Here is a 13260-nt window from a genome sequence, read left to right on the forward strand (position 1 = left end):
TAGAAATACTGTCTTACTGTCAATATAGGCGGGAAAACAAAAGCTTTCTGGCATTGGACTCGTTCTTAGAGATGTGAATTCCTAAAAGTGAACATATATGTACTTTACATTTTAATTTAAATCACAGCTGCTGTACAATGTACTTTAGCGCATGCCCTCCTCTGTTACTGCGTGTCTGGTATGGTTTTGTGCTCTAATAGCAACACAGCTACCAGTTACTTACCTGAATATTTACCACACCCGTTTTCCCAAAGCCCCACCCAATTAACCTAACCCACAGAATTAGCATAATCTAGCCCCACCCAGTTATTGTGGTGCAGATTATGTCACCAAATTCCCACCAATACTACCATAGACACTTAGAGTATTACATTAACACACTGTACATCGACACACCCCAAAAACACAAACAGTCGAAAACTGTATACCGACACTTATTGTAGGACCGTGCACTGACACTCCTCTCACACACCCACTGTTTGCTGACACACAATGTCTAAAACTGTATACTGTCACCCACACACAGTTATTCTAACCCTGTACACTGACCCCCACACACACTCTTTCTAACCCTGTACACTGACCCCCACACACACTCATTCTAACCCTGTACACTGACCCCCACACACACTTATTCTAACCCTGTACACTGACCCCCACACACACTTATTCTAACCCTGTACACTGACCCCCACACACACTTATTCTAACCCTGTACACTGACCCCCACACACCTTATTCTAACCCTGTACACTGACCCCCACACACACTTATTCTAACCCTGTACACTGACCCCCACACACCTTATTCTAACCCTGTACACTGACCCCCACACACACTTATTCTAACCCTGTACACTGACCCCCACACACACTCATTCTAACCCTGTACACTGACCCCCACACACACTTATTCTAACCCTGTAAACTGACCCCCACACACACTTATTCTAACCCTGTACAGACACACACACACACTTATTCTAACCCTGTACACTGACCCCCACACACACTTATTCTAACCCTGTAAACTGACCCCCACACACACTCATTCTAACCCTGTACACTGACCCCCACACACACTCTTTCTAACCCTGTACACTGACCCCCACACACACTCATTCTAACCCTGTACACTGACCCCCACACACACTCATTCTAACCCTGTACACTGACCCCCCCACACACTTATTCTAACCCTGTAAACTGACCCCCACACACACTCATTCTAACCCTGTACACTGACCCCCACACACACTCTTTCTAACCCTGTACACTGACCCCCACACACACTTATTCTAACCCTGTACACTGACCCCCACACACACTCATTTTAACCGTGGATAGGCACAGACATGGTTCATGGTGAACCTTTTTACAGATGCTGCACTTGTTTTATTAGAAATATTACTAAACATTGCTCCTGGGTTAAATGTATGTTGGAGTGAATTAGAGTGAATCATTCCATTCCCTTTAGGCCCCAAAGTGTAATGGATAGACTGTCCCAATACAAACATATACACTTCCTTTACAAAACACCTACCCATACACACATACATACACATTCACACTTGCCCTAACACACACACTCATTCTCTTCTTCCTCATTACCTCACCTCTTTTTTTCTTTATCTCCCTATATATCTCTATTCTTTTTGTATCCTTATGTCTCACTATTTCTCCTCAGCTTTCTCCCCATCTCAGTTCTTTCTCATTATCTCCTTCCTTTCTCATTTCCCTTTATAGCTCCTCACCTCTTATCTTTCTCCCTGTTCTTTTCTTTAAGTCCTGTGGTGGGAGGGCGCTGATGTTTCAGTGCGGATATGACATTGTATCTAGCATTAATCGTCAGCACACAGTGCTAAGGAGCCCCTTAAATTCGGGCGTGTTAGAGGGAGATCTGTGCTCTCCCCCTTCACCATTCATTATGAAGGACACTAGCAATTTTCGCCATCGTCTGAGCCAGCCCTATATAATGACTAACAAAGTATGAGAAGACTCAAGACATCTCAAAGATTTAGCTATATATTTTATATAGGGTCAGTCACTGGGGGTGGCCCTTCCTAAATGTGTAAGCAAAGTAAAGGAGTCAAAATCAGAACTCTCCCCAATAGTGAATATACAATATAAGAAATCATGTGAATCAGTGCTCACTGTTAAAAATTACATAACCACAATAAATTACCCCCGCCATTGGAACGCAGCCTTCATTCTGTACTCCTCTGGGTATGCCGTACACTGAAACACAGAACATTGGAGGCGCAGGACCATATGGGAGAGAAATAGAAAATCCTACAGCATATTGTTTTCAATTCAAAGTAATAATTACAGTTTAAAAACACTCACAAACTTAGAATACTTAAGTGGCCATAGAGTTCCTTATTGCTTCTGCTTCTTCCACGGGGAAGGGCTAAGCCACCCTAGCAAGTTCTGATTAAGATTTGTCTATGGCAATCATGAGGTCCTACTTCTGCCCCCTCCTCAGCGGTCCAATGATTCTTGCCATCGATTGGGTTTTTGAATCAGGGGCAGGAAAGCAATCCCACTCAAATGAATGGGAACACTTTCTGTGGCCACGGCGGAGGAGCTGGATGGCGGGGTATCAGATGCATGGACACGTGCTCAACCGATCACATCGCCTACTCGGAGAATTACTGGGGTTGGGTAAAGGGACACATGGGGGATTCTGCATAATCCTCCCATGTATGTACAGGAGGCACCACTCAAATTGATGTCTTAAAGTGCATATGATGGTTGGAGTGTGCCTTTAAGGTGATCTGGCTAGATCATGGACAAGACATTTTAATTGGTTTCCCGCTATTAGTATCTACATGCAATATGTATAATATAATTATTACGGAGCGCCTTAGCATTTTCACAAAGATTCTGTATTCCAGGAAAGGACATGCAGCTCTCTTAGACAAAGTATTCTCCCTACATGTAAAAACATTTGTATGTATTTATGAAAACGCACAAGTAATATTGTTTTACCTATGTAACTAATTCAGCATTTGGTACAAGTATTTTGCTATGCGCTACAGCAGGAAGACCGTGGTAGATTAGGCAACTAAATGCACGGCCGAAGTCTTTGTGTAAGGAGGAGGACTAGCTGACGATCTCAAATATTTCTGTTCAGTATTACAGATGAAAATGAAGAAGACGGACCTCAGTTAGGGGACAAAGGCATGGCGAGTCATTTGATACATGTGAGTTTATCAAGGCAGCTGTCTAAGGTAAAGACAAGTCTATGGGATACATGATTGGATACACCCCAAGTTATCAAAAGCTAGCTAAACCATTAACAAATATAACGAATCATTGTTAACGGGGGTAGATGGGCAAATGTTGAGCCCATTCACAAGAAAACCGGTAGGGAGGAGCCCGGCAAACACAGACAGTAAGTCTTACATCAGTAGTGGGGAACTGAATAGAAACTATGTTAGGATTATTGAACATTATCTGAAGTCACATGGACAGAAAAATCCCGGGAGGGAGATCTCACAAAACTAATCGTATTGATATTGTTTGATTGGGTGAGTAATAGTGCTTTAGACATTGCTTTATCTAGATTTCTGTAAGGCTTTTGATACAGAAGACTTATCAATAAAGTGCAAACTTTTGAGTTAAAAAAAATTGTTGAATGGATTAGGCATTGGCTTGTAATTAACAGAGCACCCCAGGGATCTGTCCTTAGACCCATTCTATTTGATATTTTTATTAGTGATATTGCAGAAGGTCTTGATGGTAAGGTATGTATTTTTGCTGATGAGACAAAGATTTGCAACAAGGTTGACTTCCCTGGAGGGAGAAGCTAAATGGCAAATGATTAAGGTAAACTAGAAAAAAGCTGCCGTTTGAGTTAAGTGAAACATAATGACCCCAAGGCATAAAAATCCATGGGCAGAGTATAGAATATTTAAGCATCCATTGCATAAGCATAATGATATCTTCGATATAAGATAAGGCCAGGGACTAAGTAATCAGGAACCAGGCAGACCAGAGGGGCCGAATGGTTCTTATCTGCCAGCCAACACATTGTTTCTATATTAAGCTTCTGTCAAATGATTTCACAACTTTAGTTTTCATCACAATTTCAGGTAATGAAAACAGTTACAAGTTTCGCTTTCAAGAAACAATACTTACCTGCAGGTATTAAAGTACAGGCTCAAAAGGAATATTCTACATTAAAACTACCCCAAGTCAAACAGCCGTAAGAACACAAACAAGATAAATTATTAAAGCCTTACACTTTTTTTTTTATTCCCAATATTTAAATTCTATGTGTTTTATTAAGATTACTTTATTAAAATACAAGATATCTGGAAGGGAAAATAACCTAAGATCAGTACAATTATTTTAATGTACAAATTCAAAAGCTGCAGTAGTTTCCATGAACATTCCACTGGAAATAAAAAGCAACTTTTGACAAACTCTTTAAATGTTTTCATTTATATATTCACTTTAAAACATCTGATGAAGGGAGGCGTACTTTTTCCTCCAACACACAACACAAGGTGTTTACAGTCAGGTCCATAACAATTTTGCTGCTGAACATTTGTCCTGTCACAAAAAAATAAAAAAATCAAACAGCTAAAAGTAATTAATCGAAGAGTTGGCTGAGCAGAAAAAGGGTGGGAAAAAAGGGAAAATATTTCCCGCCGGACTTCAAAAAAGTGGGAAGTTGGGGGAAAAAAAGAAAACAAAACATATTTACAACAGAAAGAAACGCAGTTAGGTTGTGGCACTTGAATAAAAATAAAAAAGTGAATTTTAGATAGCCTCCAATGCTGCCAGTTGACTTTAGAAGCCAAGCAGCGGGACATTTTTGGCCTAATTATATTTGTTTTAGGTTTAGGGTGGTTACAATTTCAGATCCTGGTTACACCGCAGCTGTTGGTTAACCAGGCAAGCAAACCCAACAAACTATAGCTCTTAACTGAATCGCACACAGAAGCCTTTAGTGCCAACAGGGCAGAACAAGGTTTACGGACCCTAAATGTATTAATGACACTTTATATGCTTTGGTGCATAGTGACAGTAAGATTCAGCAACATTGCAAGTACCAACTTAGAATGCGGCATCATTTCAGTTACCATACTGGACTACAAAAATATTGAAACGATTTAATGGGAGACCATTTTTGCAGCTCATTCTCGCATGGTTGTTAAATTAACACTTACATCAGAAAAGTGAAGATAACCCTTTTGCTGCCAAGAGCGGCTGGGAGCTGCTGAATTGCTTGGCAACAATAAGGTTAAGAAAGTAATAAACAATATATGTTTGATAATTTATTAAAAAAAAAAAAAAAAAAAAAAAAAAGGCAAGATGCAGCATTTCAGCAGCAAAGTGCTAAAAAAAAACCAAAGACAAAAAAAGGTTCCAGCACAGAACAGAATGTGGAAAGACCTCAGAGAAAATACGGAGTGGTGGTTCTTGGAGGGATGACGCGCTCTGAATCAGGGACAGCCCGAAATAGTTTTGGCTCTCGAGTATTCACATCTTTGAACACCATAATGGAGGCAATGTTTCCACAGCGGTAACAGTAGTTGGGTGCTGACCAGACTGTCACAAGTTTCTCATCAAACATGAATTTGTAGCCTTCATGCACAAGTTGATGTGCTCTGCAGATCAGCTTCAGATTGTTGATGTGGACGAACTGTAGGGAGGAAACATCCATTATCAACAGGAAGATTTCATCAAACGTGCTGCACAGCGTCGATCAAAAAAGAAACAATGACCAATGAGAAACTTCATCACGCTAAGACTGACAATACAATATATTGTTAGAGTAACCAAAAATCTTATTTTCTTTAATGCACATCATCATCCAGGCACGTAGCGATGTGGTTTCATTTTAAATTACTGGGAACCACAATTCCATCTCAAGATTAACCATTCTATCATATGAAATGTGTTTTTCTGTAACATGTTTAGACAGGTTTTCCAGCTAGAACTCCCATAATGACCAGAGGATCAACAGAAATGTGGCATAACCAGTTAAGGTTCTTTTTCTTAACATGGATATTTTATGATAAAACAGCTGTGATAGATTGCAATATCTCCCTGTCCATGTCAGATAATCCAGTATTGCCTTTACTCATTACCTCATTAGTGACTTTGGCACCAAACAACCAGCCTGCTCCTCTGGGACTAATAGCCCAAGTATCGACATCTTCTGGGTCGGACCAGACAAGGTCACAAAATGCTCCTTTGTGAGGAATCTCTTGGTTCCGCTCAATAGTTCTGATCTGATCCAGCGTCTTTATGTCTGGAGAGAGGCCACCATGCACACAGAGTATCTGCTCGTCTATGAGCTGCAACAGCAGAGGTGACAATATAAGGCACGTGTGTGTTTACAGTTTGGGTAGATTATTCAAACAATCATAGAATTAAGAAAAACAGATACAGGAATAGTATACAGAACTAGGTGTTTGGCATGAGCACCAAGCATGGAAAATACGAGCCTCCACTCAGTAGGGTTTTCTACCAAGCAATACAAAGTAGTGGCAACTTGGCCCAATTTAAGACAGACTTTAGGAGGCTGCGTTGTAGAAATAGTTTTCTTTCGGACATTGGGCTTTACCAGTAAGGCAAGCATGCTCCGTAATAAAAGCCCTCACGCATTGTTCATAATAGTTAATAGTTCATTAATATCAGTCTATTAGCCAAGTGTTAATAGCCCATTGTCACAGTGCAGTAACACTGGTCAAGACTGTTGAAAGACCTTGGGCTTTATTAACTAAACAGTGAGCTGTGAAGGATTAGCAAATGATTATCTTAACACTTGATGCTACAAACACTACGTTATACTACAAATGCTTCCAATAAATATTTCCGATTAGCCGCTCTTTAGAACGTGCACTTTTATAAACCCGTGTCACATTACCAAGAAACTACTTACAGCTGCTACGGTGAGCATATCGAACACCTTGGTACAGTACCGCCATGCATTGGCATTTCCATACTTCGTTTGGCACTCATCTATAGAGAAAAACCACAAAACGCAATTACACCTTTGATACATATATTCCGTGCAGCGCATGGTATATTTAACATAATTAAACCACAGAGCAAAATTAAGGCTATTATATTAAGTCTAATATATTAAACGTGACCACACATGTAATTAAAATCAATGAAGCGGTTAATGAAAAAACATGCAAAAACCACAAATACTGCGTGATTAAGAGAACCTTCTGTTTCTAACAGCAGACCCGGAACCTACTAAATACTTAGGATGTTATCAGCAAAGAGAAGAATAACATGAATGTAAAGTTACAGCTTTTACTTGAGCAATGGAATAGTCGGTTGCTCTGCTGCTCATGGCCTTATTGACGGCAACATAGCCATAACTATCCACCGGTGAGGTAGCCGAGCTCCGTGTCTCCGATGTCACACAGTGAAATGCTCAAACTTCTTGCCGCAAAAAGATGCCTTCACAAACAAGATTTCCTCCAACAGAACATTTCAAGGATACAGAGGAATCTCCGTTCCATAAACGTAATGGAAGGAAGCAAATTCATTCTAGAGGCAGAGGCGCTCACCATAAAATCCATAAACTTGGGTGATTTGCCTGCTCTCGTGGTTCCCTCTTAGCAGTGTGATGCGGTCTGGCCACTTTGCTTTTAGGGCGAGAAGGTAGGTAAATGTCTCCAAACTGTAGTACCCTCTATCTACAAAGTCTCCCTGTAAAACAAGAGGGGGGTAGTATTAAAAAAATATATACAAGCCTGTCAAAGAAAGGCAATGGTTAAATCACCTTCATAATGGAGGGAAACAGAACGAGGGCCGAACGTACTTTAGAACATGGTTTAAACACATAAGCATATCTCCATACTCCGCAAAGTAATGATGCAACATCAGCCATCTCGGTTTTGTCAGCGTTTGCTTGCGTGCCATTAACTCGCCTTAGGCGGTTATTTCAAGACAGATTTATACGTTGGAGGAACACTGACATAGCTTCTAGATTGTATGCTTACGAGCCGAGCCCTCTTTAGCTAATGCAGGGGCGTCCAACGTGCGGCCCTCCAGCTGCTGCAGGACTACATCTCCCATACTCCTCAGCCAGCCCCTTAGCTGAAAGAGCATTGTGGGAGATGTAGTCCTGCAGCAGCTGGAGGGCCGCACGTTGGACGCCCCTGATCTAATGTATTGGTTTGTCTTGATCCCTTTAATATACGTACTATATGAAGTGCTGCATGAATTGGTGTCGCTATATAAATATAAAGTAAGCTCCTTTAGAACACTTTTTATGCAGTAGCTTCAGTGCAAAACCAACTGACAGGGTCGGCTGGGGTTGTTGCACGTAATACCTCCATCTACCGGCAGAAAGCTACATATTCCGTCCCAAAGTCATGTTGTCCTTATAAGTTGGTTATATAAAAGTACCTGAGGCAGCGTGGCCAAGAAGTCTACGCACTCACTATTTACAGTTAAATCACATATGCCAGCTGGTTTATGCCGTTCTCCAGGATACTCTGCTGTGGGAATAAACATGAAACGTGGGTTTCTCATTAAACCCAGAAAAATGTACTTACCATAAAGATGTAGTTTGTATCAGGAACCTGCCCTCCGGTCCTGAAGAGCTCACACAGATCATAGAACTGGAAGACAAATTGTGACGGTCACTCACTGAGCGCAATAAACACACAAAGCCCCTTTCTGGCTGCCTTAAATCCCTCGACACTTTTTAAGCTTTTGCTTTATTTAAAGGTTTTCATTCTGCTTACTCTGCTGCGTTTTAACACTTTTAGAACAGTGCATTCGAAGCATTATTCCTGCTACTATTCGGTGCCCAATCCCTCTATGTTTAATAGTTAATACATTTGCAGGAACAACTATCATGTAGCACAAAAACAGGCATTGGCAGGCAGTTTCCATAGAAACTGAAAGAGCTTCTTAAAAGTTTATATTTTGTGTGATTAACCAGAGGAAATAATAAAACACCTGCTAAGGTTTATTTGCTGTTGGGGCATTTGCTAAGTAAATCAGGACCTTTAAACTTCATCTACATTTGCAGATGTTCCCTTAGGACAGTCGATGCCATCTCATGCTACGGAGGAGACTACGGTTCAACGCCAAAAGTCACGGTCCAGGTGCTGAAGAGCGACACGCGTGACGGCAGGTTTCTTGGACAGTGAACATGATAAGAAGCAGTCAAGTTACATTATTTTGCAATTTAGCAGAACAGCTCACACTACCTGTCCATGTATATCTCCGCAGACCGTCACTGGCGTCGACACCGGCTGTACATTAGACTCTTCCAGCAGCAGATCACAGACATAGTCACATAATCTCTTTAGAAGAATGAAAGACATAATATGTATTAAGAAACAGCAGGGTGAAATATTGCTGTATTTTAAATGTTTAGGTGCTGCATATACACACAAACACACCACGTACAAAGCAGGAGACCCCCTACATGCTAAGCGCTCCTGAAACAATCGCATTCACCACCTTACAGTCGCAAGTCTAGCAGCAGAGAACATTACAGCACTGCAGATCCAGACAAATCAGTGTCAAAGTTAGTAGCCAGCTTGATATAATTTAGGACCCAGAAGTACAGAGATCGACACAGATGGCCAGCTGTTTATTCTGGCTTAGACTGACTAAGACAGCAGCCCCTGGAGCAGAGCGGTGGGCAGACGACTCTACTGGCCAATCTGGCTCTCTACTCAATGGGCCAGTTACAAGGAAGAACTCCTATCTCTCCAGCCTGCCTATTGGAGGACTGTGCCCTGTGACATCATATCCTTCTGCTCGGCACAGAGGATCGCAGCCGCAGAGAGGGCGCTGCCATAGGCAAATATACTACTGGCACAAAAACTAAGTAGCCAGTTCAAAAAATCTAGGAGCCGTGTCAACCTGGCTCCTGGACTTCATCTAGCCCAGGTTTATAGTAAAATAGAGCTGTTCTTTTATCTCTCTACTCATCTTTGTTGGAGAGGAACATTTGTTGTGATTTATGTATAACATTGGTAGGTATTACTGTAAAATGAAGTTATATGCACACTGACATTTAATCAGACAGAAGGTGGAAAATATACAAAAATTATTTGTTCAGAAGCACGCTGCCATTCAACTTGGCCAGCAAGTTTTATTTGCATCGCTTGTGCTTTAGTCTCTGAGGTCGTCAAATAATCTGCATTAAACTGAGAGAAACAGGATAAGAGTTTCCTGTAGAACTACCTGAATCCAACATCAGAAGGTTACGTTCTGGTCTCACATAAAATCATCAAACTTAAAGATACCAACAAGCTGCGACTTACTGGTCCCGCACTTTGTCAAAACCGAAGCCGGTAATTGCTTGACAACCCTTTCAACAATACCCAAGAACGTTAAAGTTTTACTTCCTTAAGTTTGTTTCCCACCCGTTGGTGTAAAAATCAAAAAGATCTTATAGTGGGAACCAGAATTACAACATACAAGAGGAATTAAAAATTCCAATTAGTGAGATATTTTCCTACCGCAGAGTCTCAGGGAACGTTTGACTAGTGTATTAATAATTTAGTTACCAATTTAATCAGCATAAAAACTAATTTTATATAAATATATATATAAACCTAAAAAAAAATCCTTGTTAAGGTAAAACGCTAACAAAATTAAGGCTATTGCAGATAAATTTGAAGGTTTAAAGTGATTCTGGCGCAAGTGATCTTGTCACCATAGCAACCAATGACAACTGCATGCTGGTTAGCCTTGCCATTGGTTGCTATACAGTAACTGACGCTGAGCTCCATGCTGTTAGACAGTATACGGTCCCTGACCTCCTCAAACAAGCACTTTAATATGCATTCTCTAACAATTAAGATAAAGCAACTTATGGAGAAGCTGCAACTCTCCTGCTCCTCCGTGGGCTCCTGCTTACAGAAGCCAATAGGCAATAAGAAAGCACTCACTGAAATCAATGGGAGCACTTTGTACGCATGCAGGTTTCATTGGACTACATGCGGATTTCACAAAGCCAGCGCCAGAGCTGACTAGCCAAACATCTCCTGCACGAGAAATAGCAGTGGGGTCCAAAGGCATATGGGGGTCACGCATTTGCAAGGGGACACCATGATCGCTTAAAAGGGACCCCTAAGTCATCATATACATTAGAAGAGCATATTATGGCAAGAGTACCCCTTTATATTATACACGCGTTAGAGAAACCAAGCAATAAAGTTGTATTAAAGGGATACTTTGTAAGTATTTTCAAAAAACAACCTAACTTTAGCACCCCTCTATTGCTCTGCTACTTAAAGCAGTCACTGGCAAGTGCGTGTGTCCTGAGGGATCTAAGGGCGTGCTTTCTACACATACGCACGTGGATGGGGGTCTCTTTAGACCCCTTGGAACTTCCAAGCAAGCCGGTGCGGAAGCGGACTGGTTTAAAGAACACACGCAGGTAAGAAGTTAGGCCAAAAGTATCTCCTGCAAACCAAGAAGGTGGGAAGCAGGAAAACCACGCCAACGCGTACAGCCATTCCGACTAATCATGTCATTCTTTTACATGGAACAATGATTATTATTATTTATTGTTTAATATAGCGCCATCAAATTCCGTAGCGCTGTACAATGATCCGTTAAAGGGGACACGGCTATCATGAGCATCAGACGGCATATAACGGGTGCAGCGTCCCCTTGAGCAAGTAGAATTTCTTTGGCATTATTAACCATTTGTAGGCACCACGGCTCTGGGATTCCCGGTATACGATGAGCCCTGTTTTAAGTTGTTACTTTTCAGTCCTATAAAACAGGGGGGGGGGGGTATTTGTATGGCATTAAGGTCATATGTCAATTTATATTTTAACTCCATCACGAGCCGCCAACCAAAATAAGCCAAGGCGGGTATCAGCCTTGAACCGACGAGCTAACCGTTTCAGGACGTGGATGACGAAGTCTGCAAATGACTTTGTTCCTTAAGATACAACATAGACAACGCTATGCTCGTTAATTATTTCACAAGATGCTATACAGCTGTTTAATTTCACAGGCGATCTTTACATTAGCGTAACGCTTACTTATTTACATGCTCGCTTTATACAGAAATAGGTAAAAACTAACATAATTAGGTCTGACGTGCACCACGTGATCCTATGCGTCGCACGTAGACGCAGCATTTAAACTGCACAACGGAGCAAAGAAATGATCCAGCCATTGAGGAAGTGCAACTCACTCATCTCTAATTTGAAAAAAAACCCAATTATTGCGTCAGCGCGTGTGAATAATGTAAAAATAAAGGGCAGTATTAGTATACCAAAGGCTGGAATATTTGGGCAGCAGTCACACAAACGAATATATATATATGTGTGTGTGTATGCATGTAATATATACATATCTATATATTATATTATATATACATACACATATCTATATCTATATATCACACAAACACAGAGGTCTAAGAGGACACAACCAACTGCCCGATGACAGCATGCAAAAAGCAGTTAAGGAGAAGCACAGAGATGATATGGCAGGAACTGGCAGACTTTGACCCGAATGACAGACCTCCCGCGGTCGCAGATCGAACACTGTCAGGCTCCACAACAACCTCCGCTCACCTTCAGGTCATTTTCCGGTAGATATTTACACTGCCGAGCAATTTCCACGTACTTATCCAAATCTAGGGGTGCCATTTTGTGCAGAGGGAAAAAAATTATCAGGGCGGGAGGCACCGGGCAAACGTCACATCCGACACGCTCCTCACTTCCGTGAAATGTGGGAAGGAAGGGACTCGAGAAGCAGTTTGAACAACTTTATTCGTATTACAAAAAAGAACAAATTCTTTTGTAATTGACTTTGACAAACTGTTGGCAATTGGTTGTAATGATGTTCTTATGGGAATAGTAATTAGTGAATTGTTACACTATATTTATGAATGTGCTGATGCATAAATGAGTCATTTTATCACTCAAACAGCAAACTTGTTTCACCAGTAATGTGCTACATATATATATATATATATATATATATATATATATATAGTGACAGCACTTAAATTACTCATCTGGTAGGCCATCCACGTGAGATGCCTCATACATGCAGTACCCCCTGTAAATGGCTACGCATGCGCCAAAAGACAATGAAAGCTAAGCCGGTCCCGCCATCGTACCATCTAATATTACAGTCTAATAGCGTTATGGTTATAATAGCGCAGACATGCTCCTCGGTGTGTCTTCAGGGAAGAGCTGGCGCCATTCAGCCATGGGGGCAATTAAACAGCTTACACTTGCAATGTGCACAGAGGGACACTCCAGCCATCATATGCGTGTGACAG

At 41.2% G+C, this 13260-nt stretch overlaps 1 protein-coding gene across 2 annotated transcripts; it reads right to left on the minus strand.

The window, feature by feature from the left end:
- Positions 1–5406: 5406 nt before the first annotated feature.
- Positions 5407–12619, minus strand: LOC149284937 (serine/threonine-protein phosphatase 6 catalytic subunit). 2 transcript variants are annotated; one of them, XM_089495975.1, is made up of 7 exons: positions 12545–12619; positions 9200–9295; positions 8537–8602; positions 7544–7685; positions 6901–6980; positions 6104–6313; positions 5407–5655 (listed from the first exon to the last, which is right to left on the minus strand). In XM_089495975.1, the coding sequence occupies exons 1-7, from the start codon at positions 12617–12619 to the stop codon at positions 5407–5409; spliced, it is 918 nt and encodes a 305-aa protein (XP_089352101.1). The 2 variants fall into 2 exon arrangements, with proteins under 2 accessions (XP_089352101.1, XP_089352102.1); XM_089495976.1 differs by lacking the exon at positions 8537–8602.
- Positions 12620–13260: the final 641 nt, after the last annotated feature.

The sequence above is a fragment of the Sceloporus occidentalis genome, unplaced genomic scaffold (assembly GCF_023333645.1).
Source record: "Sceloporus occidentalis isolate IW3139 unplaced genomic scaffold, rSceOcc1.0.p SCAF_87, whole genome shotgun sequence".
Classification (NCBI taxonomy): Eukaryota; Metazoa; Chordata; class Lepidosauria; order Squamata; family Phrynosomatidae; genus Sceloporus; species Sceloporus occidentalis.